The sequence below is a fragment of the Myotis daubentonii genome, chromosome 1, assembly GCF_963259705.1.
Source record: "Myotis daubentonii chromosome 1, mMyoDau2.1, whole genome shotgun sequence".
NCBI lineage: Eukaryota > Metazoa > Chordata > Mammalia > Chiroptera > Vespertilionidae > Myotis > Myotis daubentonii.
Window position 1 is genome coordinate 129,426,645 of NC_081840.1, and position 24,719 is coordinate 129,451,363.

General features: G+C 41.7%; 2 protein-coding genes across 10 annotated transcripts in view; one reads left to right on the forward strand and one right to left on the reverse strand.

The window, feature by feature from the left end:
• Positions 1-24,719, reverse strand: part of MSANTD7 (Myb/SANT DNA binding domain containing 7) — a 501,345-nt gene that overhangs the window by 159,046 nt on the left and 317,580 nt on the right. The gene's annotated exons all lie outside the window — the stretch shown is intronic.
• The window catches only part of NMT2 (N-myristoyltransferase 2), an 80,330-nt gene that overhangs the window by 5,962 nt on the left and 49,649 nt on the right, over positions 1-24,719 (forward strand). Inside the window, exon 1 of one of the 6 annotated variants that reach the window (XM_059659695.1) lies at positions 9,682-9,748. The exons of 4 other annotated variants lie outside the window; for them this stretch is intronic. In XM_059659695.1, the coding sequence (XP_059515678.1) occupies positions 9,697-9,748 (52 nt within the window). In that variant the 5' untranslated portion in view covers positions 9,682-9,696. Of the gene's footprint in view, positions 1-9,681; positions 9,749-24,719 lie in introns of those variants that run through there. One more of the 6 variants, XM_059659712.1, reaches the window with a different exon arrangement.

Below are 24,719 nucleotides of genomic sequence, written 5' to 3' on the forward strand. Positions count from 1 at the left end.
TCTCATGAATTACATGGTGTAATCCTATATAATAAAAGGCCAGAGGCATCCCTACCAAAACGACCAGAGACCAGACCACCACGGCCCCTTGTGGGCTGGCCCCGCCCCCAAGCAAGCAGTTAGGGGCAGTCAGGCAGGCAGGCAGTGTGGTTAGGGGTGATCAGGTAGGCAGACCAGCAGTTAGGGGTGATCAGGTAGGCAGGAAAGTAGTTAGGGGAGATCAGGTAGGCAGACGGCCCCTCGCTGGGCTGGCCCTGCCCCCTGAGCAAGCAGTTAGGGGCAATCAGGCAGGCAGGCAGGGATGATCAGGTAGGCAGACCAGTGGTTAGGGGTGATCAGGTAGGCAGACCAGTGGTTAAGGGTGACCAGGTAGGCAGACCAGCAGTTAGGGGCCATCAGGTAGGCAGGCTAGCCATTAGGGGAGGCAGGAAGGCAGAGTGGTTAGGGGTGATCAGGTAGGCAATCAAGTGGTTAGGGGTGATCAGGTAGGCAATCAAGTGGTTAGGGGTGATCAGGTAGGCAATCAAGTGGTTAGGAGTGATCAGGTAGGCAGGCTAGCAGTTAGGGGTGATCAGGTAGGCAGATGGCCCCCTTATGGCTGGCCCTGCCCCCCAGCAAAAAAAGAGGGAGGCCCAGGCCAGCCAAGCTATCGCACCCCAGCCTGTTGCCTGCAGAGGGCGGCCACCAGTGGTAGTGGAGGGGGGGTGCAGCACCGCACAGATGGCAAGCAGTGGCAGCTGCAGGGGTGGGGCCAGCTGCCTGCATCGGGGGAGGGGAAGCCCCCGATAGGCCCTGATCTCAGGCCAGGCCTAGGGACCCTACCCGAGGGGTCCTGGGTTGTGAGAGGGTGCAGGCCGGGCTGAGGGACCTCCCCAAGTGCACGAATTTTCATGCACTGGGCCTCTAGTTCTGTAATAATAATTTTCCTTCAATCTCCATAAACATTGTTCTATTATCTTCTAGCCTTTAGTGTCACAGATGTTGTTTCTCTGCCAATCTGCTTCTCTTATATAGGAAACCTTATTCTTTTTCTTTGTTTTGATTTGTGTTTAGTCTAGAAGTATCTAGGATTTTTCTCTCTTTCTATAACCCAAGGGTTTCCACAACCTTTTACCTTCTAGGATCGCTGTTTTCCTTAATAAGTAAACAAAATGGCTTAGAGTCATACATGGGGACTGAGGTTTTCTTGGTCCTCTGGCACATCCATGCTACTGCCAGCTCTCCCATCACTAGCTCCATGTTTTGGGCCCTTTTAGTATTTCTCCTTAGACATTACCCTGTCTAAATACACTTAGCTCTCTTTCATTCCTACCCCACTCCAAGAATTACTAATATAAGCCACTTGCTTGTGCATATCATTTACTGATGGTTTTGTAAATGAGAGGGAAGGTTTGATTATAGCATAGGCAGAAAACAACTTCAAATTCAATGTCAGACATCATCGTCCACCAAAGGGAATGTATTACTGCCCCCTGTGGGCCATCTCTTCTGCAGTGTTCTGGGAAGTCCTCTCTCCCTCTGAGAGCAGTCTCTTAATTGTCCAAAATTCAAGGTCTAGCTCCACTGCCCTTTTCTCAAAAACAAACAAACAAACAAACAAAGTTGAAGTGATTCCCTGCACAGTACGTTGTTACTTCTGTGCGTTGTTGAGATTGGCTGTGAGAAATTCTTCTCCACCTCTTTTCCAAATTCAGGGTCCAGCTCCACTGTCCTTTCTTTTATGAAAACTTCCATGGTCATTATAACCCAAGGCCCTCTCGCCTTTACTGAATCTATCCTTTACGTGGCACCTTTCCACCAGTCACATCCCCCTGCCCCCATCTCCCCAGTCATCTTCTAAGGCAGATCATTGTCTTACTGCAAAAAAATCTGTGCCTCATAGAGATAAGTGATTTGTCTAGGGTCACATGGCTGGTAAGTGGGCAAGAGAGTTTTTTGTGACTGTTATTTAACGTGTGTGTGTGTAACATCATCTACAAATGGACTCAAATTAAAGAAGGTTTTATTTTATTTATTTTTTATATTTTGGGGGGTTAATCCTCACTCGAGGATTTTTTTCTCCATTGATTTTCAGAGAGAGAGAGGAAGAAAGGGGAGAAGAGAGAAACATTGATGTGAGAGAGACCCAGGTACATGTATGTCCTTGACCAAGAATCGAACCCTAGACCCTTTGGTGCTCGGGCCTACTCTTGAACCACTGAGTCACACCAACCAGGGCAAGAGTGTTTTATAAGCAGTTTACCTCAAAATAAAGTATGGTAGAGCTGTATTAGACTAGAATTGGGACCAGCAGTTTGCAAATTCAGGGTCTACCTATCTCTCTAGCCTTCTTCTGTTAGCTACTGATTCCTTGAAGACTGTTCCTTGGTTCACATTCTGCAGAAAGGATCTCATTGGTTTCTGGACAGCAAGGCATGGTCCAGTCAGCTGTGGTAGAGGGTGGGAAGGTGGAGGGAGGGGATTATCATGTGGTACAACAAGGCCACTTAGGCCACACCCAGACGAGGGGACAATTTGCATATTAGCTTTTTATTATATAGGATTATAATGGATGGGGAGACTGAGGCTTATTCAAGTTTAAATAATTTATGCAGACCACATCTCAGATTAAAACTTAGATCATGGGCCTTTCACTGACCATAAAAACTTGCTGTTGTAATAAACTACATGGTCTCATAGACCATAAATAAGTAAAATAGAGTAATTTGTTTGATAATGTTTCAAGGTTATCTCCATATAAGTCCTAGATTGCCAACTTAAGTGCTTCTGAAGCAAAATTCATCAATGTAATGGGTACCGTAATGTCAATGAATTTAAAATAAATGAATAAATGAAAATAATAGCTAATTTTATGAACTCCTGGTTTGCGCTTCCTACTTTGTATATACTTGTTTTAAAAAATATTGCAGTTTGATTAGAGAACCGTTTTAAGTGTCTCTTCGGGTCTCCTAAAGGACTGCTTTTAATTATAGCATCAATACAATCTGCAGTGAGATCTCTTTTCTTTTTCTTTCCCGGGTGTCTCATCTCCTTTTTGGATCAGGTTCAGTAGCTGCCCAAGTGTAGCCTCATACATATCAGCATCGTTTTCCTGGTGTCCCTTCCCCCAGCACTGCAATCATGTAGGCCTCTACAGTGTCAGTTTCCTGTAAGAAGCAAGTGGGCGGGGGAATGTGGTATTGAGCATCTCTGGGTGACAGCGCTTCTAGAGGAAACCTGTGCAGCAAGCAGGTACCCAGCTCTCATGCCCAGCCTGTTTAGCACTCGAGGTGGGAGGGTAATGCTTTTCTTTTTTAAATTTTATTTTTCAATTACAGTTGACATTCAGTATTATTTTATATTAGTTTCAGGTGTACACCATGGTGGTTAGACAATTATATAATTTACAAAGTGATTCCCCCCAATATTTTAAGTACACAGCTAGTACCATACATAGTTATTACAGTATTGTTGAGTGCTTTTGAATCCCTATAAGTTAGTGGCCTATCATGCTCTCCTAGCTGCAGAAGAAAATGCAGGGCACCCATTGGGGGTCCCTTCCTGACTCGGGATTTAATTTTAGAGTTTCTGTTTTATTAGCACATTTGGCTCTGTTACTGGCTTCATACACAAACATCAGGGAAATATGGGCTCCTTTATTCCCACAGCTGTGTTCACTCAGTGTTCAAATTCATGTAGTACTTTCCGAGATAAAGGTGGTGATTCATTTAATATGATAATTTCCCATAGTTTCTTCTCTCTCTCTCTCTCTCTCTCTCTTTTTAAAAAAATGTTTTATTGATTTTTTACAGAGAGGAAGGGAGAGGGATAGAGAGTTAGAAACATCGATGAGAGAGAAACATCCATCAGCTTCCCCCTGTACACCCACCCCTCACTGGGGATGTGCCCACAACCAAGGTACATGCCCTTGACCGGAATCGAACCTGGGACCTTTCAGTCCACAGGCCGATGCTCTATCCACTGAGCCAAACCGGTTAGGGCTCTCTCTCTTTTTTTCATGATGGGGTGGGGTAGGAGTAATACTTGTGTTTCACTACCCTCTGGGAATTTATTAACATTTTATGGAAAATGAAGAAAGAACCAGGGAATGAATTTTGTTTTGTTTTCCCAACTGAAGTTTTTTTTTTTTAATCTTTTTGCAGAATCACATCATTTTTAATGTAGAGTGTTAGACTGTATCCTCAAGGAAAAAAGACAATGCCATGGTCTACTCATATGTACATTTTCCTTTTCACATATTTACAAAATTGCAGATATACCATTCCTATTGTCTTAGAAGTTCCTGTTTGTCATTCTGTACACCTTGAACAATTTCCCAAGGCATTTCAAAGCCCTCTTCTGATCATGTGAAGTTGCTCGCCAGTCCATCTGTGACTCTATAGAGAGTATCATCATTTGGTTAGGCAGCTATTGTTGGGACCCTTCTCCAAAATAACCCCGTTTTTCCCTGGAACATGGAGTGTTTTTCTCCTCTCTCCCATTGGCTAGAGCAGCGGTTCTCAACCTGTGGGTCACAACCCCTTTGGGGTTCAAACGACCCTTTCACAGGGGTCGCCTAAATACATCCTGCATTTCAAATATTTACATTACAATTCATAACAGTAGCAACATTATGGTTATGAAGTAGCAACGAAAATAATTTTATGGTTGGGGGTCACCACAACATGAGGAACTGTATTAAAGGGTCGCGGCATTAGGAAGGTTGAGAACCACTGGGCTAGAGTATGCATGCAGTGGGAAGTCACTGTGGACCCACTGAGCCCAGCAACATCCTCGGGATGGCCAAGAGCAAGGTAGAGAGAGCCTGGCTCATCTTCTTTTTGCAGAATCCCCCGTGAGGGAAGCTGAGACTTTTCCATGAAACAATTAAAATTGAGCTCCTGTGTCAGATGTTGCTATTATTTTGGGACTCTACTACTCACAGTCTGACCTGTATGCTAAATAATATTACATCTGTATATTAGCTTTGGCTTTATCAACACCTTAATTTTTAAATTATTTTTGAATAGGTAGTATGAGCATATGGTACAAAATTCAAAAGGCACAAAAGGGTATCCAGTATAAAGTAAGTCTCATTCTCTCACCACTGAGTTCCCCTCCTATAAGCAGCTACTCTTGCCAGTTTTTGGCTTGTCTTCTGGTGGTGTTCTCTACATACCCAGGGTTATGTGTGCATGCACAGTTGTGCTTGCACGTGCATTCGATGTTCCATTGCTGCTCTTCAGTTTTTCACTTAACAGTGTATATTGGAAGTCATTATCTATATATCGAACCATATAGACAGATCTCATTTTTTAAAGCTGCATGTCATATTGTTGAATAGTTGTACCATTATTTTTAATCTGCCCCTGTTAATACATCATGAGGTTGCTTCCAATCCTTTGTGCTAATAAAACAGTGCTGAAATTAATATCCTTGAATGTATATCACTTCTCCAGAATATTTTTTTAAATTTCAGAATATTTCTTAATATTTTATTTATTTTTAATCCTCACCCCAGGATTTTTTCCATTGAGTTTTAGAGAGTGGAAGGAGAAGGGAAAGAGGAAGAGAGAGAGAGAGAGGGGAAGGGGAGAGAGAAAGACATGGGAGAGAGACACCCATTGGTTGCCTCCCGCATGCACCCTGATTGCGGCCGGGGATTGAACCTGCAACCAAAGTATGTGTCCTTGACTGGGAATTGAACCCAAGACCTTCGATCTGAGGTTGGACGCTCTAACCACTGAGCACAACTGGCCAGGGCCTATTTCTTAATATTTTAAAATCTTTTCCAACTAACAAGTTTTAGGGAGTCAGTGTGATATGTTGAAATGAGTAGTAAGGCTGGAGGCAGGAACGTCTGCCACTAACCTTCACTTTGATTTTAGCATAGTCACCTAACCTCTCTTTATACATGTCTTCATTAGTGAATTGAAGAGTTTGTCTCTCAAAGTCTTATGATTTAATAAGTACATACTTTGTCCTGGCCCGATCCCTATCCTCAGGGATAACAGAGTCTGGGAAGAAACTGAGTTGAACAGTCAGTACATAAGCCCATGGGTGGACCATACACCTTGTGCCTCAGGTGCCCATCATGCCCCATTGATCTTCTTGGATTAATTTTCTGCTATTACAGCCCAGGGGTAAGAGGGAAAAGATAAATGTTGGCAAGAGAGATCCCAGTCCTGCCTTCTCTCTTGGCTTGTCCCAACTTTAAGCTATCCCTTGTAGACATCATCAGCCCATTTCTCTGAGTTCTGGTATGTTTCTGTCCTTTTCTCTTTACCATCCCAAAGTAGGCGATAACCTTTAACTCCCTTCTGGATTTGGTGGGTCATATCCTTTTATTTTGGAGAACTCCAGGTTCGCCTTTGAGATTGCCATTGAGAAGTGCCCTCTGCACAGCCTCACCTTTGCCTGTGACCCTTTACTTTGCCCATTGAAATCCTGTTTTCTATCTTCTGACCTTTGTTCTTGGTCACATGTTACAGTCTTATCTCTCAGCCCTTCTCAATTGCACTACCCTGTTTTCTCTATTTTTGTTATTCTCTACTTCTGAGCCATCTGTCCCTGGAATCCCTTAGCCTGCATATGCTGTGGATCTGTTCTGAGTTAGGAACTGACCATTATCTTATTGCTATCGCAACCTCACTGTTCCTCCTCAAATATTTAACTGCCTGAGATGGCATTTTTCCTTCCATACCATTCATAGCTTGCCCCTTAATCCTTCACAAGATTTTTTCAGGGGGCGGGGGAGCATTTTTTGTTTTTTGGTACATTCTGTAACTACAAGGATTTTAATTTAAATATGGGACATTCCTTTAATGAAAGAATTGACTAGGTCCATGATTAGCATTGGGATATACAAAAGAGGGAGGAGGAGGGAGGGAGGGAGTGGTGAAAGAGACACATCGATTGGTTGCCTCCCAATCGATGAAATGAAAATTAGATATGCAAGGAATTTAGAAAAACATTTGTGAGCATGAGTGATTAAAGGCTGTAGGAAATAGGGTAATTTTTTACTAATTTGGACTATCATGAAGGATATACTCTGCCAATTCCTTCAAGCTTTTATTTTTTAATTGATTTTTCTAATTGTTTTGTTCATCATTTCATATTTAGGAAGCAGTTTTACTGAAGAGGCAAATAAGTAAGCCTTTAAGAAATTTGTTTGTTAAATAGCTGAGCAATTCGTATTTAGTCTTTCAATTAAATATAATGATTTTAAAGATTCGTAACAAATCTCTGGCATTTAAAATATGTCCTCCTTTCTTTTGATCTTGGACAATCTGCAAAGACAGGTCTTCACAAACTAAACTTCACACTAGATTAGTTTCTGGCCAATGAGTCTTGATAAAATTTTATTATGATTTAACATTAACTCATTAGAATTGGGCTTTTAGGGTGCATCGGATGTGTTTGTTGGTAATGTAATAATCATGGAAGGAGAAGTCTAATGAGATATAACATTCCCCGTATTTAGATTATGGTAAGAGTGGAAAGAATTGAAAACTTGGAAACAGCTCAGTGAAGACCTGTCTTTGCAGGTTGTCTAGATCAAACAGCTCAGGGGATTAGTTAAAGTATAGCTCAGAAGCCGGCCAATGGAGTCATCCAGGTTCTACTCCAGCCAGGCCTGCATTGAATCAAGGGCTTCTGGTTCAGTCGCTGCCCTGAGGCAGCCACCCTCTGCTCCTGACATCCATGTAAATATTGAAGTTGTTGGCATGACCTCTGCCCAAGGCTTCAGCCTCAGTAGCTGCACCTGCCTCCTTGTTGATCTTTATAATGATAAAGGTCATTATCAGGTTCCACCCCTCACTGGCCATAAACTTTAGGGCATCTTTGAGCTGTGAGCCTTCCAAGGGCTTCTCTAGGACTTTCTGCTTTGACCAGAGATGATGTGGCTTCGAAGATACTCTGACAGATGTTTTCTATATCAATCCCAGAAGGAGAAGGGACATGCTGAGAAAGGGATGAAGCTACCCAACCTACGAAACAGTTGAAATCTTACTTTAGGTCAGGCTGCACTAAAGCCAGATGCTGGCAGCTGGCAGCTTTGCTTCTTACTCTGGGTTGTGCATTACGTTGGGGAGAAGAAAGTGGAAGAAGTCATTACTGGAATTGCAAAGATGAGCCAGTGAAGAAACAAACTCACTCATAATTTCTTTAAGAACCTGAACTGCAAGTAGAATCCATTATTGAATTGGGTGACTACATGATCAACTTGTGTAAGATGGGTGCCCTTGACCCAACATGAGGACAGGCTTATAGCCGGTACATGGGAGAAATTGTGCCTTCGCCAAATCCCCACAGCTGTATGTGTGTGAATTTTTTTCTGTGGTGTACCTTTGAGTTACCTCTGCTGCTTTAAATCTTTTTTAAACAATAGTTTATTTTTAGAGAGAGAGGGAAGGGAGAGAAGCATCAGTGTGAGAGCACAATATCGATTGGCTGCCTCCTGCACACCCTCCCCAGCCCCCCACCGGGGATCGTGCCCACAATCTGGGCATGTGCCCTGACAGGGAATCTAATCAGCAACCCTTTGGTGCATGGGATGACATCCAACCAACTGAACTACACTGGCCAGGGCTAGGCTAAAGATCTGCTGCAAGTTAATAAAAAATAGGCTAATAAAAAGTCTTCGAAGATCCTAAACAGTTTACAAGAGAAGACCTAAAAATTGCCAATAAATACCTAAAACAATGTTCAGCCAATAGAAATACATAAACAGGAGTATAGTGTAGCAATTACATGGATTTGGAAACCAGGCTGGCTGGATTCACATCCTGGCTGTGCCATTATTAGCCATGTGACTTCTATAAGTTACCTAATCTCTCTACATTTCAGTTTCCTCCTCTATAAAATGGAAATAATAATAATAATAATAATAATAATAATAATAATAATAAAAAGACTTACCCCACAAAGTTGTGACATTTTACAAGATTGTTGTCTATAAGGTGCTTAGAACAGTGCCTGACAATAGTAAGTGTGTTAAATGTTAGCTGCTGGGCTGATGACAGTGATGATGGTGATGGTGGCAATGCCAGATTGTTCTCCAAAGTGGTTACATCAATTTACATTTCACCAGCAGTATATGAATGTTCCCTTTACTCACATTTTCTCAATAGTATTAGACTTCAAAATGTTTGGCAAGTCAGTGGATAAAAGGTAGAATCTGAGATTGTTTCCTTTTCCTTACTGCTGGTGAGGTTGAGCATCTGTTTGTAAGTTTATTGGCTGTTAGGGCTTCCTCTTTTGTGAGTTGCTTATTCGTATTCTCAGCACATTCTTCTGTCAGTCTTTTGTTTTCTTCTAATTGATTTTTACATTGATTTCTCATTCATCCAGCAAATATCTAGTGAGGACCTTTTATATGTCAGAACATATTTTAGGTGCTGAGAATACAATGGACAATGCTGTTCTAGTTAGAGAAGACAAATGAATAAATAATACATTTTTTTGCTAGCAATATGAAGGAAAGTAAAGCAGATTATTCATAATAATATCTCAGTGATTTCTGTGTGCCAACTATTAATACTAATGTATTAATTCATTTTATCCTCACAATTTTTATAACACTATTTATTGAAAACTTCATCTTTTTACAGATATGGAAACAGAGGCCCAGAAAGGTTAAGTAATATGCTTTAAGTCACACAGCTCGGAAGTAGTGGAGCCAGGATTCAAAACCAGATGGTCAGACTCTAGCTAATGCCTACAATCTTGGACAGGATATTATGTTCCTCTCTCTACTGTACTGGAGGTAAAATGTGAAGGGCAAAGAGCTTTTTATATATTCTGACTATTAAAACTTTAACATGCTGCCTCATTTTGTCATTTTAAAATTTGGTTTATAATCACTTTGCTACCAAATGTTTAACTTTGATATAGTCAGGTTATCCTCTTTTAGCTTATGGTTTGTACTTCTGGGTCCTTGTTTAAGGAATTCTTTCCTTCACTGACATAATGAAGTTATTACCTTACTCTTTCAGTTACCCATTCAATAGATGTTTACTTCAGCATCTACTAGAGGCCAGACATTGTTCTAGGCACTGGATAAATATTAACGGAGCCAGCTAAAGTTTTAAGGTTTTGTTTCCAAGTTTGGGTTTATAACTCGTTTGGAATTTGTTTTTGTCATTTGTGGGAAGTAGCAAAATAATTAAATTTTTCTCCATAGAGGAAATCTGTTCTGTTTCGCTGATCTATTTATCTTTTCTTGGACTCTGTTGTATTTTTAATATTTTAGTTGCGATTAGAGGGGTGTGATTATTATAGAAAATTTAGAACATGCTTTAAAATACAATGAAGATTGAAATCAACTATAATCCCACCATTTTCTATGCAGGAAATTGGAAATCAAGGGGGAAAATTGTAAAATAGTTATAATATCAAACTACGAATGGTTCTAGTGTGGGGGGGAGCTCATTGATCTTCCTGCTGGAATCCTATGAAATCCAAAATTGTTTCTTATATTTGAGATTCACATGCCATAAATTGAGCTCCTTTGATGTCATTTTTAAAATTAATGTATTAGTGCCCTGGCCTGTTTTGCTCAGTGGTTAGCGCATTGACCCGAGGACCAAAGGGTCTCAGGTTCGATTCCCAGTCAAGGGCATGGACCTTGGTTTCAAGTTTGATCCCCAGTCCTAGTTGGTACACATGCAGGAGGCAGCCAATCAATGTCTCTCTCTCTTACATCGATGTTTCTCTCTTTCTCTTTCCCCACTCATTCCTCCCTTCAACTCTCTCTAAAAATCAATGGCAAAAATGTCCTTGGGTAAGGATTAAAAACATTAAAAACAATTAATGTATTAGTTATAGACTAATCGGCTCAAGTAGACCCTAACGTGTAATTGGAGGTTTACACAGTCGAGGTTTTCTTCTTATTCACAGGGCAAGGTATTCAGATGGATGGCCAAGGGACTTCCCTTTGTTCTGTCAGTCAGAGGCTAGCCTCGTGTCTCATCCTACACCTGCAACCAGTCAGCACAGGAAAGGAGGAGTGTGGAGGAGCACGCCCAAGAGGGTCTCCGGGCCAGCGAAGAGGCAGATACCACTTCCACTCCTTTCCTACTGCCCAGAACTCACTCGCATAGCCATACCTCACTACAGGGAGCTGGGAAATATCTTGCTATGAGCTCAAGGAGAGAGGGTGAGGTGGATTTTGGAGGGCAGCTAGCAGTCTCTGTCTTATTTCTCCTGGAGCAATGTAACATGTTTACACTTTACTATAAAATGTGTTCCTTTGTTCATTCCAGTAAGTTATCTCTGTAGGATCCTTGACTACTTCTTTCAAGGGATTTGCTGGATGTGCTTATTAAAAATTTGACATCTGCGTGGTTAAGAAGGAATTTATTGGTTTACACTTGGAATTTGAATATGCCAAAGATTCTCTCTAGACATAGATCAAAGTATCTGTTGTCCTTCCTGGGACAGCAAAATTGAGAGGCTTTCATTGTGGATCATTCATATGAATTCTTGGGGAAGTGGGAAATGGAACTTTTGTTTTTAAAGATCCAAGAGAAATCTATAAAAGGGCTGCAAAATATCCATGGCTAAACTTCTATGATGCAGTAATCAACCTTAAGTACTGGGGTTCTGAGTCAGTTTTTCTTTGCAGGATTTCCAAGAAGAATCTTCTCAAGTAGGTATTTTCCTGAAGCCTTAGCAACATCATAACCACCCCCAGGGACAGGAATTTCACTTCCCAATTTTTTAACAGCTTTGTTGAGTTATAATTCACATACCCGACAATTCACCCATTTAAAATGTACAATCCATTAGTATCCTATGTAATAAAGAGGTAATATGCAAATTGACCATCACACCCTTGCACAAGATGGCCACCCCCATGTGGTCACTAGATGGCCACCACAAGATGGCCAGCAGGGGAGGGCAGTTGTGGGTGATTAGGTCAGCAGGGGAGGGCAGTTAGGGGTGACCAGGCCAGCAGGGGAGGGCAACTGGGGTCAACCAGGTCTGCAGGGGAGGGCAGTTGGGGGTGACCAGGCTGGCAGGGGAGGGCAGTTGGGGGCGATTGGGCCAGCAGGGAAGCAGTTAGGTATCGATCAGGCTGGCAGGGGAGTGGTTAGGGGGTGATCGGTCTGGCAGGCAGAAGCGGTTAGGGGCAATCAGGCAGGCAGGCAGGCAGGCTAGTGGTTGGGAGCCAGCAGTCCTGGATTGTGAGAGGGATGTCCGAGGGGTCCCAGATTGGAGAGGGTACAAGCTGGGCTGAGGGCCTACCCCCGCACATTCACATATTTCATGCATCGGGCCTCTAGTGTAATATATTCAGTGAGTTGTACAACCAACACCACAATCAACTTTAGGACATTTTTATCATCTCCAAAAGAAACCCCACATCCCTTAGCTGACACCTTCCAACCCCCCTCATTGTCCCAGCCATGAACAACCATTAATCTATTTTCTATCTCTAGATTTATCTGTTCTGGAATTTTTATATAAATGGAATAATATACTGTGTGTCCATTGTGACTGGCTTCTTTAATTTAGCATGTTTTCAAAGTTCATCCATGCTATCACATGTGTCAGTACTTCATTTTATTTTTTAAAAAATATATTTTATTGATTTTTTACAGAGAGGAAGGGAGAGGGATAGAGAGTTGGAAACATCGATGAGAGAGAAACATCGATCAGCTGCCTCCTGCACACTCCCCACTGGGGATGTGCCCGCAACCAAGGTACATGCTCTTGACCAGAATCGAACCTGGGACCCTTCAATCTGCAGGCCGATGCTCTATTGACTGAGCCAAACTGGTTAGGGCAGTACTTCATTTTTTTTGTTGTTTTTTGTTTTATTCTGTACCCAAGGATATTTTTCGCATTGATTTTCTTTTTCTTTTTTTTAAGAGAGAGTGAAAGGGATGGGGAGACACAGAAAGAAAGACACATTGATTGGTTGCCTCCCACACATGCCCCGGGGATCATCAAGCCTGCAATCAAGGTACTTGCCCTTGACTGAAATTGAACCCTCAACCCTTCAGTCTGCAGGCTGACGCACTGAATTAAACCGGCTAGGACAGTACTTTATTTTTATTGCTGAGTTATATTCTATTGTATGAATATACCATATTTTCTTTATTCACCAGTTGATGGACATTTGGGTTGTTTCCACTTTTTGGCTATTAGAATAATGCTATTGTGAATATGCATGTACAGATTTCTGTGTGGACATATGTTCATTTCTCTTGGGTATGTATTCCTGTTTGTGGAATTGCTGGGTCATATGGTAACTAGTTTTTTTTAACATGTTGAGGAACTGCCAGACTGCTTTTCCAAAGCTCTTGCACCATTTTATTTTATTTTACTTTATTTGTTTATTTAGCTCTTACACCATTTTATATTCCCACCAGCAGGGTATGATCTCCTTACATCTTCGCCAACAAAAAAGGTCATTACCTGTTTTGAGTATAGTTACTCTGATGAGTGTGAGTTGGTGCACCTATCAGCTCTCATTCTTGAATAAGTAGCTCTTATTCAAGGATTGGGCAGCTCTGCTTCTCATCACTGTATAAATACTATCAGATATGTCTGGGAGTTTGGAGGAGGGGATGGCTAATTTAGTGCAATTTCTGTTGGTCCCTACCAATTTATATTTGAGAGGAAAAACTAAAATCTTGACAAACTAGAGTTAACAAAAAGGTTAGCTTCTCCATCACACCAAAATAAGGTAGTAAAATTTTAACAAAACAGTTGGTGTTTACTCCCAATTAACTACCAAAATGTAACCTAGAGGAAACTTCTTTGCACAAGTGTCTTATAAGTTATAGAATAAGTGATATAAACACATTTAAGAAATTTTTGGTGAAATAATATATTTTTATCTTTTATGTCTCTATATCCTCACCAGTTTCCATGAGTCTAATTTATCTGTTTTAGAAAAAAATTGATTCACACGCAGGACAAACATTCCTGGATTTTTCATTGGTGGAGATATTTCCATCCAGTTGGATAGGCATCCATATCAGTCCTAAGTTCTCAGCCTGTATCCCTCTGGGTGAAAGCTTCTGGGAAATTTTGAGATATTTTAAACTGGGTGTATTTGACAGAAAAGCTGTGAGATCCTGGGATGCTAGTGGCGTCTAAAAAAAGCCATAGCCAACAGCAACTAAAGGACTGAGGCAGGAGAGGGATAATTCTCTGGGTTGTGAAGCTACAGCCATGTCCTGGGTGACTTCAATTACTACCATCCCCCTGGTGCAATGCTGAGCATATAGTAGATGCTCAATGAATATGTCTGTGATAGACTTTACCATCCAGGTGGGGAGCATTGTAGCTTTCTAAGGTATTTTACCACCTGACAATATGTAACTGGAGCCAGCTCAAGAGCCAGAATTATTCACTCATTTATTCAACAAGCCTTTGTTATAAAAATCTACTTGTGTTGGGCATGGAAGCATTAGAAACCTTAGGGATACAAATATGGTTTTCTTTTGTACTTGACCCCTCCCCCCCAATGCATACATAAATCACATATTCACAATACAGCAAGTTCACTAGTTTAAAAAGTGTCAGCCATGGAAACATTGATGGAGGAAAACCTGAAATCTAGTCAGATATTTATGGGAGTCCTTAGCTACCAGATGATTTTAAATATAAATACCATAATATACAGATTTGATTCTACAGAGGAAAATAAACTTCCCATTTTGGGGTGGGAATGCATTGCTAATTTTAGACCACCAGGGTGCCATTTGGCGGGGTTTCAATCTGTCTCCAAAAATGAGTGCTACGGTCTATTCTAGGATTTGGAACAGGGAAATATGAAGCTGTAGCTCAAATGCTTGTCTCTTAAATATTTTTTCTCACTATTGAACATACCTTTCATATTTTGACATTGTAGAGGAAAAAAATTATCCATTTTAAATTTAAAAAGGTTATGCTTTTAATAATTAATAACTGACAGAAAGAAAATCCCCTTTATGACCCAGATATTGAGTGATGAGGCTAGCACTTTGTATCGGTTAGGCTACTCCAACTTACGATGTGGTAAAAACAACACTACAATTCCATTGCATAAGTTAGGAAAAGTTTGTCTCCCACCTACACTGCATGCGTGCAGGCTGGAGCCCCTGCTTCCTTGGCAGGACTCACAGGCATAGGCTAAAGCAGGCACCATCAACTCCTGATGCCATTATCTTGACAAGGTTATGCAGAACTTGGCTGGAAGGGAAATTCAGCAGAGAGACAAGTCTAATGGCTCTCCAGGCTTTCACAAGAAGGAGCACCTGTTACCTCTACTCCTCTTCCTTTGGTTAAACAAACTGCCCACCAGTGCCTCATTTCAAGGGGTTCAAAGCATATGTGACATACTTCCAACTGCTTGCAGGAAAAATACTGGTGAGCAATAATGATGTTTACCACGCGTGTGAGTAGGAAAACCCTGTGTTTCTCTGTTGTCACACCCACAGCACTTCTGACACCAGATGTGAGGGGGGTTTTCCTATACCAGCTGGTGTCTCACAGTTCAACTCAATTCTGACACTCTTTACTTGGAGACAGCTTTAGATCCCAGGGGTTGAGGGCTCAGTCTTGCATGACTGCCTCCTCCCTAATTCAAATGACAATTGCAAGTCTAGGTTTTTCACTTGTGCTTCTGACTGACCAGATCCTCAGGTTTGATTAATTTAAATTCACAGAATTTAGGAAAACTGTTTATTTATTGTTTACAAGTTCATTAGAGGTGCATGTTCCACTCCTGGCCCAGGAACAGACCATTGGCAGGCATGTGCTCCACCACTGGCACAAGACAGAGTGGCTGCCAAGTGTGCGCTTCATCCCTGGCCCCAGGACAGAGCTGCCAGTGTGACCTGGTGTACCCAGCCACAGGTTATAGGACCATGCTGCAAGTGTGCTGCCAGAGGGACCTAGAGCACCATCTTCTGTTGGGTGCTGGGGCCGCACAGTGAATTGCAAGCCAGAGGGCTCTGGACCCTCACAGGGAGTCGCACACCAGAGGAACTGTGCACATGCCCCCGCCAACCCTGAGTATTGGAAGTGAACAACTGAAGGACCAGAGCTGTGGGAGAAGGGGGTACAACTCATAGCAGAGACAATAAAGGTGTGAAACTCAAGGCAGACCCAGCCTCCTGGCTAGTGAGTCCCGGACCATTGGATCACTAGGGGCTTCAACCTTTTGGACCCCAAGCAGGGTGCCCAGGGCCAGAAAGAGAAAGAAAAAGTGGGGAGACAAATAAACAACCCCCAAAGGAAAGAAAAGGAGGAAGCACCAGAAAAGGAACTAACTGAAATGGAGGCAAACAATATGTCAGAGACAGAAGTCAGAGTAATGGTCCTAAAGATGCTAAACCATCTGGATGAGAAGCTCACCAACATATGTAAGAATCAAGAGGAAATGAAGAATGATATAGCTTCCATAAAGAACACAATGGAAGGTTTCAACAGTAGACTAGAAGAAGCAGGGGACCAAATCAGCAAGTTAGAACACAGGGTAGAAAAAACACCCAATTTGAACAGCAATTGGAGAAAAAATTAGAAAGCAGGAGGAGAGTTTAAGGGAACTTTGGGACAACATGAAACAAAAACATCCGTATGATAGGGGTGTCAGAAGGACAGGAAGAGAAGCAAAGATTAGAAAACCTATTTGAAGAAAAAATGACAGACAACTTCCCTGACTTGGGAAAGAAAAAAGTCACCCAAGCACAGAGAGTACCAAACAAGATGAACCCAAAAAGACCCACACCAAGACACGTCGTAATTACAGTGGTAAATGTTAATGGTAAAGGGAGAATCTTAAGGGCTGCAAGAGAGAGTCAGAAAGTTACCTACAAGTGGTCTCCCATTAGACTATCAAATGATTTCTCAACAGAAACACATCAGGCCATAAGGGAATGGAATGAAATACACTTTAGGACTGAACCCAAGACTACGCTATTCAGCAAAGCTATCATTCAGAATTGAAGGAGAAATCAGAAGCTTTGCAGACAGAAAAAGGCTAAGGGAGTTTATTTACCACCACGCCAGCAATGCAAGAAATGCTAAAGAGGCTGTTGCGAAAAGAAGAAATAGAAAGGGAACAAGGAAAACAGGCATAAAGAATAAAAATGGCTACAAATAAGTACCTATCATCAATAATCTTAAATGTAAATGGATTAAATGCTCCAATCAAAGTGGCTGAAGGAATAAGAAAACATGACCCATAAAAGAGACCCACCTCAGAAGAAGGGACTCACACAGACTGAAAGTATAAGGATGGGGAAAAAATTTTTTAGGCAAACAAATTTAAAAAAAGCTGTGGTAGCAATATTTATAGCTGACAAAATAGGTCTCAAAGTGAAGGCCACAACAAGAGATAAGGAAGGCCACTTCATAATACTAAGGGGATTGATACAACAAGAGGATATAACTCTGGTAAACATATATGCACCCAATACAGGAGTATCCAAATACATAAACAAAAACTTCTGGAAGTTATCAAGGGTGAGATTGACAGCAATACAATCATAGTAGGGGACTTTAATACCCTATTGACATCACTGGATAAATCTTCTAGACCAGTGGTCGGCAAACTGCGGTTCGCAAGCCACCTACGGCTCTTTGGCCCCTTGAGTGTGGCTCTTCCACAAAATACCGACTTCTGCGCTTGGGCCACGAAGTTTCAATCGCACTGTACATGCGCTCCTGCACGTGGTATTTTGCATGGGATAATATATTTGCCAATGCTATTTCAGATGAGGGTTTAATCTCCAAAATTTATAGGGAACTCATATAACTTAATGAAAGGAAGATAAACAATCCAATCAAAAAATTGGCAAAGGACCTAAATAGACACTTTTCAAAAGTGGACATACAGAAGGCCAAAAGACATATGAAAAAGTGCTCAAAGTCACTAACCATCCGAGAGATGCAAATCAAAACGAAAATTAGATACCATCTCACACCTGTCAGAATGGCTCTCATCAACAAACAACAAGTGCTGGTAAGGATGTGGAGAAAAGGAACCCTCATGTACTGCTGGTGGGAATGCAGACTGGTGCAGCCACTGTGGAAAACAGAATGGAGTGTCCTCAAAAAATTAAAAGTGGAACTCCCATTTGACCCAGTAATCCCACTTCTAGGAATATATCCCAAAAAATCAGAAACACCAGTCAGAAAGAACATATGCATCCCTGTGTTCATAGCAGCACAATTTACAATAGCTAAGATTTGGAAACAGCCTAAGCGTCCAAATGATGAGTGGATTAAATGATGAGTGGATTAAAAACCAGCTGCACATCTACACAATGGAATACTACACTGCTGTAAAAAAAAAACAACTCTTACTATTTGCAACAGCATGGATGGACCTGGAGAGCATTATGCTAAGTGAAATAAGCCAGTCAGAGAAATATAATATCACATGATCTCATTCTTTTGTGGAATATAATGAACAATGTAAACTGATGAACAAAAATACATCCAGAGACACAGAATCATTGAACAGACAGTCAAACCTCAGAGGAAAGGCAGGGGAGGGTCAGTGGGTGGGGAGATGGTGATAAGAGATCAACCAAAGGATTTGTATGCGTATAAGCATAACCAATGGACACAGACAATGGGAGGGGAGGTGTGTGTGAAGGCCAGTCCTGGGGGGTGGGGGCAGGCTGGAAGAGGACAGTGGGGGGAACAGGGGTTATATGTAATACTTCAACAATCAAGAATTTTAAAAAAGAAAGAAAAAGGATATGATAGCCCTGGCTGGTGTGGCTCACTTGGCTGAGTATTGTCCCATGCGCCAAAAGGTTGAGGTTCGATTCTCAGTAAGGGCACATACTTGGGTGTGGTCTCGTTCCCCAGAGTAGGGCGAGTGCAGGAGGCAGTCAATCAATGTTTCTCTCTCTCCCTCTCCCTTCTTCTCTAAAATCAATAAAAACATATTTAAAAATAAAACAAAAGGCTATGCTAAATGATTCAGATGGACACCTAGATGGAAGAGATGCGTAGGGCAAGGTGTGTGGGAAGAGCTGTGGAGCTTCTGTGCTCTCTGCAGCCATGCCACCATCCCAAGACATCCACGTGTTCATCAACCGGAAGTTCTCTGAACCCTGTAGTTTTGGGATTTTTATGGAGGCTTCATGAATAGGCATGATCCATCATTAACTCCATTTCCAGTCCCTCTCCCCACTATGGAGAATGGGAGGGTAGGACCGAAAATAACAAGCTTCTAACCGTGGTGCTTGGTCTTTCTGGTGACCAGCTCCCATCCAGGAAGCCACCAGGTCACCTCAGTGAAACAAAAGACATTCCTTTTCACCCAGAAAATTACAAGGGTTTTAGGAGTCTGTGCCAGGAAATGGGGGAAAGACCAATATGTATTTTTTCTCTCTAGAGAAATGAGAGACATTCTGTTCTGAAGGAGCTTATATTCTAGTGAGAAAAGCAGATAAGAACACCAAGTTTAGAGTGCTAGATGAGAGGATGCTCAGTTGGCAGGGGGTCATTGAGTTAGGGGTGCCTGATTCAGATTAGGGAAGGAGGGACCTGTCTCAGAAAAAGGGATTTTTGGCCTGCATCTTGAATGACAAGCAATTTGCCAGGAAATGAGGGGGAGAATGGTGTCCTGGCAGGGGCAGCAACATGTTCAAATGTGTAATAATAACAATCCCTATTATTTATTGAATTACTCCATGGCAGCCATTAGGCTATACACGTATAGGCCCTATCTCATTAATTTCCCCCAGGCCTCCCATTTGTGTATTGTCTGTCACCTAAGAATATGTTTCATAGAATAGGACTTTATTTTGTTCATTGTAGCGTTATGTTCCAGTAACTATTGCTGTATAGCAAACCAACAACTGATTTATCACACTTACAGATCCTGTGGGTTAGGAATTTGGAAAGGGCACAATTGGAAGGGGTTTCTCATGTGGTAGCAGTTAGATTTTGGTTGGGCTGCAGTCAGCTGAAGGCCGCACTGGACTGGACATCCCAGGTGGCTCGCTCACATGGCTTGCTGTCAGTGTTGGCTGTTGGCCAGAGATCAGCTTGTTTTTCACTCTAGTGTGGCTGCCTGTGGTCTCACCAGCATGGCGGATCTCAGGGTTATCTGATGGAAAGTACATTTTATGAGAAGTGGGTTGCAGCTACATGGGCTCTTCTCACCTAGACAGGAAAATCATATATTGACACATTTGTTGTAAGTGACTGACTGTGAGTCATAAGCCTGTCCACACTCAAGGGGAAGGGAATTGGAGTCCATCTTTCATTGGGAGGAGTCTTACAAATTTTGAGGACATGTTGAAAACTACCACAGTCTATCTTCTGGCCAAAATTATGTACATTCTCCCATATGTAAATATATTTACCCTCCCTAATTCCCTCTCCAAAATCCTATTGTGTTTTAGCTTATCTATTGGGCTCAGGCTTGAAGTCCAGGATCTCATCATCTAAACCAGTGGTCGGCAAACCGCAGCTCGTGAGCCACATGCGGTTCTTTGGCCCCTTGAGTGTGGCTCTTCCACAAAATACCACGTGCAGGCGCGCACATACAGTGCGATTGAAACTTCGTGGCCCATGCGCAGAAGTCGGTTTTCGGAAAGGAGATAGACGAAACAAGTATACAAGACGAGTGTGGATGGGAGAGTTGGAAGGGGTCGACCTCAGTGAACGTACCTCCATCAGATTGAGGAAGTTTTTAGCAAAGGCCAGCTTAGGAGTGCCCTAATTAAGTTAATAACAATGTACCTACCTATATAGTTTAAGTTTAAAAAATTTGGCTCTCAAAAGAAATTTCAATCGTTGTACTGTTGATATCTGGCTCTGTTGACTAATGAGTTTGCCGACCACTGATCTAAACCAAGTCCAGGTGTGGATGAGCCTTCTTCCCTGCGCCCCCCCCCCCGCCCCGCCCACAAGTCAATCTGAATACCCATGAACTGAGCAGATACATTGTCTGCTCTCCACATATCCCTCGTGAAATGGTGGGCAGAAGTAGAAGAGCCAATGTAGATATTTTCATTCAAAAAGGGGAAAATAGAGAGCATACCCCAGTCTTGTTCATAACAGATCTGAAATCTGTTTAGTAATGTGTTGCCAGTTCCTTAACTTGAGTTCAGCCCTATTCTTTGGGAGCTGTTCTCTTTGGCTGTGGCCTCTGCCCTTTGGGCTCTTTGTTGTGCCCTTTAAGACATTCTTCCAAAAGAAAACTGACTTTGCATCTGAGTGAGTCACCTTCTCTGTCTGCTTCCTGCCTAAAAAGGCTGAGGATCCAAAGGCCTTTTTTCATTTTGTTCTGCTCTGTCTCTTTCAAGCTGATGTAATTAAAAAATATATATATCATGGGTGCCCTGCTGGTGTGGCTCAGTGGTTGAGTGTCCATTCCTGGTCAGGGCACATGCCTGTGGGGGTGTGCAGGAGGCAGCCAATCAGTGATTCTCTCTCGTCTTTGATGTTTCTATCTTTCTCTCCCTTTCCTTCCTCTCTGAAATCAATAAAAATATATTTTAAAAAATAAAAATATCATGGGCTTCCTGCCTTTCAATTTTTAATTCACTCTATTAGACAAAAGTTAGCCACAGATCTCTTCCAGATAAGCTTCTTTCTTCCTTGGGCTCCTGGTGAGGCTACTGTGGAGCAAAGATTCTTAGAAGCCATAGTGTTTAGAGAGGATATACAAGGCGTATCCTTCAGAAACATACAAGGCCTTTTGTCTGGAATGGTCAGGAAGGTAGCACCTTATATCTTTCCAAGATCCTAAGGAAGGGTCTAAAAGGGCCAGCCTGGATTTGTTTGTCTATCCTGAGGCCATTTCTTAATATGCAAATTCTTTCGCTGCAGGAGATGTTAGAGATGAGGAACAGTTTTATTTTTTAATCTAGAAAGTATGACTGGGTTTGTATATTCTCTAACTTTCAGTCAAAAACCGAGTAGCTCATCCTTTAATCTCTCCTCTCTTGTTTTGTTATAGACAGCTGGGAGAAGCCAGCACTTTCAGCCCTCTGTCCACAAATCTTTTTAGACAATCAAGTTCATGAGGAACATTTTCTGCTTTCTACATTATTGCTGGCAACAGTTTTATAAATGCTCCTCTACTACATAACAAGGGTCTCTTTTCCTCAGTCTTTTATTTGAATATGAAGTAATTCTTGAAATAATCGTTACATGAAATATTTTCTTTATTTTCTTGGAGCCCTTACCAACAGCCTCCTTGAAGCCATCAGGCTTCTGCTAACAGTCTCCTCAGGGTCTTTCCACCTGGTCTTGATGCCAATGCGCCTTGTGTTTTAGGTTTTTGTTAGAGCAGCCCTCCATTTTCAGGTTTCAAATTTTTGTTCTGGTTTTTATTACCAACCTAGTGACTTAAAAGAACGATTATTTTATCATGCTTGTAGGTTCTATGGGTGAGGAAGTTGGAAAGGCAACTTCTCCCTTGGGGCATCTTGCACAGGTGCAGTCAGGTGTTGCCTTGAGGAATCGTCCACAGACTGACCAAGCTGATCGTCCAAGAGCGCTCCCTCCCACGGTTGCTAGTTGGTGCCAGCTGCTGCCTGGAAGTTCACTGCACTATCATCAGCCTGGTGGTTAGGGCAGTCAGACTTCTTATATCACTCCTGGCTGCCCCATCCCAAAGGAGCCAGGTAGAAACTGTGTGTTTTGTGACCTAACCTTTAGAAGTCACATGATGTCATTTCTGTGTTAAGAGCAAAGTGACAAGTCTGTCCATATTTATGGGAGGAAAAGAGAACCCACCTCTTAATGGGAGAAGTATCAAAGAATTTTTGGACTTGTTTTGAAACTGCTTGCACCTGGAGCATTTTCTGGCAAAAAGAGAACTCACTATGAAATTGCATCCAAGAAGTAGGCATGTTTGCCTCTCAGTATATCTGCTTGTTAGTTTTTGGGCAATACAGTGTTACCCCATTCATAATGAGTTATGTTATAATGGGGCTTCTTGTATTTATAATGTATTTTTTTTAAATTAGGACACGATACTCTGATTGGGGTGGCTTCGTTGGTTGGGCATCGTTCAATGCACCAAGAGTTCATTGGTTCGATTTCCTTGTCAGGCTACATGCCTGGGTTGCAGGCTCAATCCCCAGTAGGGGGCATGCAGGAGGCAGCCAATCAATGTTTCTGTCTCTCATCAATGTTTCTCTCTCTCTTCCTCTACCTTTCTCTCTAAAATCAATAAAAACATATTTTAAAAAATGAGAACACTATACTTGACATTATACGCCTTTATTCCAAATGAATTATGAAGCTAAATGTGTTTTTTTCCCCCTGAAACTTATATAGAAAGGAAAGTATAGAAGGATGGCTGTGTAATTTCAGTAATGGGGAAGACCTTTGTAAGCAAGATTTAAAAGCCAAGAACCCACAAGGGAAAATATTTAAATATTAGACTCCATAAAAATTTGCATGTACAGGAAAATATACCATAACTAAAACTGAAAGCTAAAAAACAAACTGGTTAAAGTATTTGTAATCTACATAATAGACAACAAACTAGGCAATGTAACATAGGCAAAAAGTAATACCTCATAGGGCTGTTAAAGGATTAAATGACCTTAGAGTGCCCAAAGTAAAAATACCTAATAAATTATCATTTCTATCCATACGTTCAATGAAGAGCACCTACAATCAATTTTTAAAAATATGACTAACAGAAAAAGCATATGAATGAGCAATTTGTGAAAAAATATAAATGGTCAATAAGCATGTAGCTTCACTCCTGTTTAAATATAGAAAATTAATCTACAGTGAGTTTTCTTTCTACCTATAAAACTGTGGGGGAAGGGGTTAAAAAGGATGCAATATTTCAGTGATGGCAAAGAAGTAGGGAAATTGACGTTCTTATTTACTGTTCTTTGTTCCTTTATAGACTAGGTGTTTTTTTAACCCTCTCTGTTATCCCTCCGGCTTATTTCAGGATTTTTTCAGTTTGGAAGGTTTCTATGAAGGTCTCCATTGCTATATCCTTTAACTCAGAAATTCTTTCCTCGGCTGTGCCCAGTCTGCTAACAAGCCCATTAAAAGCATTCTTGCCCTAACCGGTTTTGCTCAGTGGATAGAGCGTCGGCCTATGGACTCAAGGGTCCCAGGTTCGATTCCGGTCAAGGGCATGTACCTTGGTTGCAGGCATATACCCAGTAGGGCAGTGGTTCTCAATCTTCTGGCCCTTTAAATACAGTTCCTTATGTTGTGACCCAACCATAAAATTATTTTTGTTGCTACTTCATAACTGTAATGTTGCTACTGTTATGAATCGTAATGTAAATATCTGATATGCAGGATGGTCTTAGGCGACCCCTGTGAAAGGGTCGTTCGACCGCCAAAGGGGTCGCGACCCACAGGTTGAGAACTGCTGCAGTAGGGGGTGTGCAGGAGGCAGCTGATCGATGCTCTCTCTCATCGATGTTTCTAACTCTCTGTCCCTCCCCTTCCTCTCTGTAAAAAATCAATAAAATATATTTAATTTAAAAAAAGCATTCTTCGTTTCAGTTAAGTGTGTTTGATCTCTATCATTTCTCTTTGGTTCTTTTTGGAATTTCCATCTCTGTGTTAACCTTGCCCACCTCTTCTTTTATGCTTTTTACTTTGTCCATTTGAGCCCTTATTAATCATAGATGTTTTAAATTCCTAGCCTGATCATTGCAACATCCTTGTTACGTCTAGTTCTTATGCTTGCTCTGCCTTTTCCAGTTATGTTTTTGGTCTTTTAGTATGCCTTGTAATTTTTTCTTGTTAACTGGACATTATATACTGGATAAAAG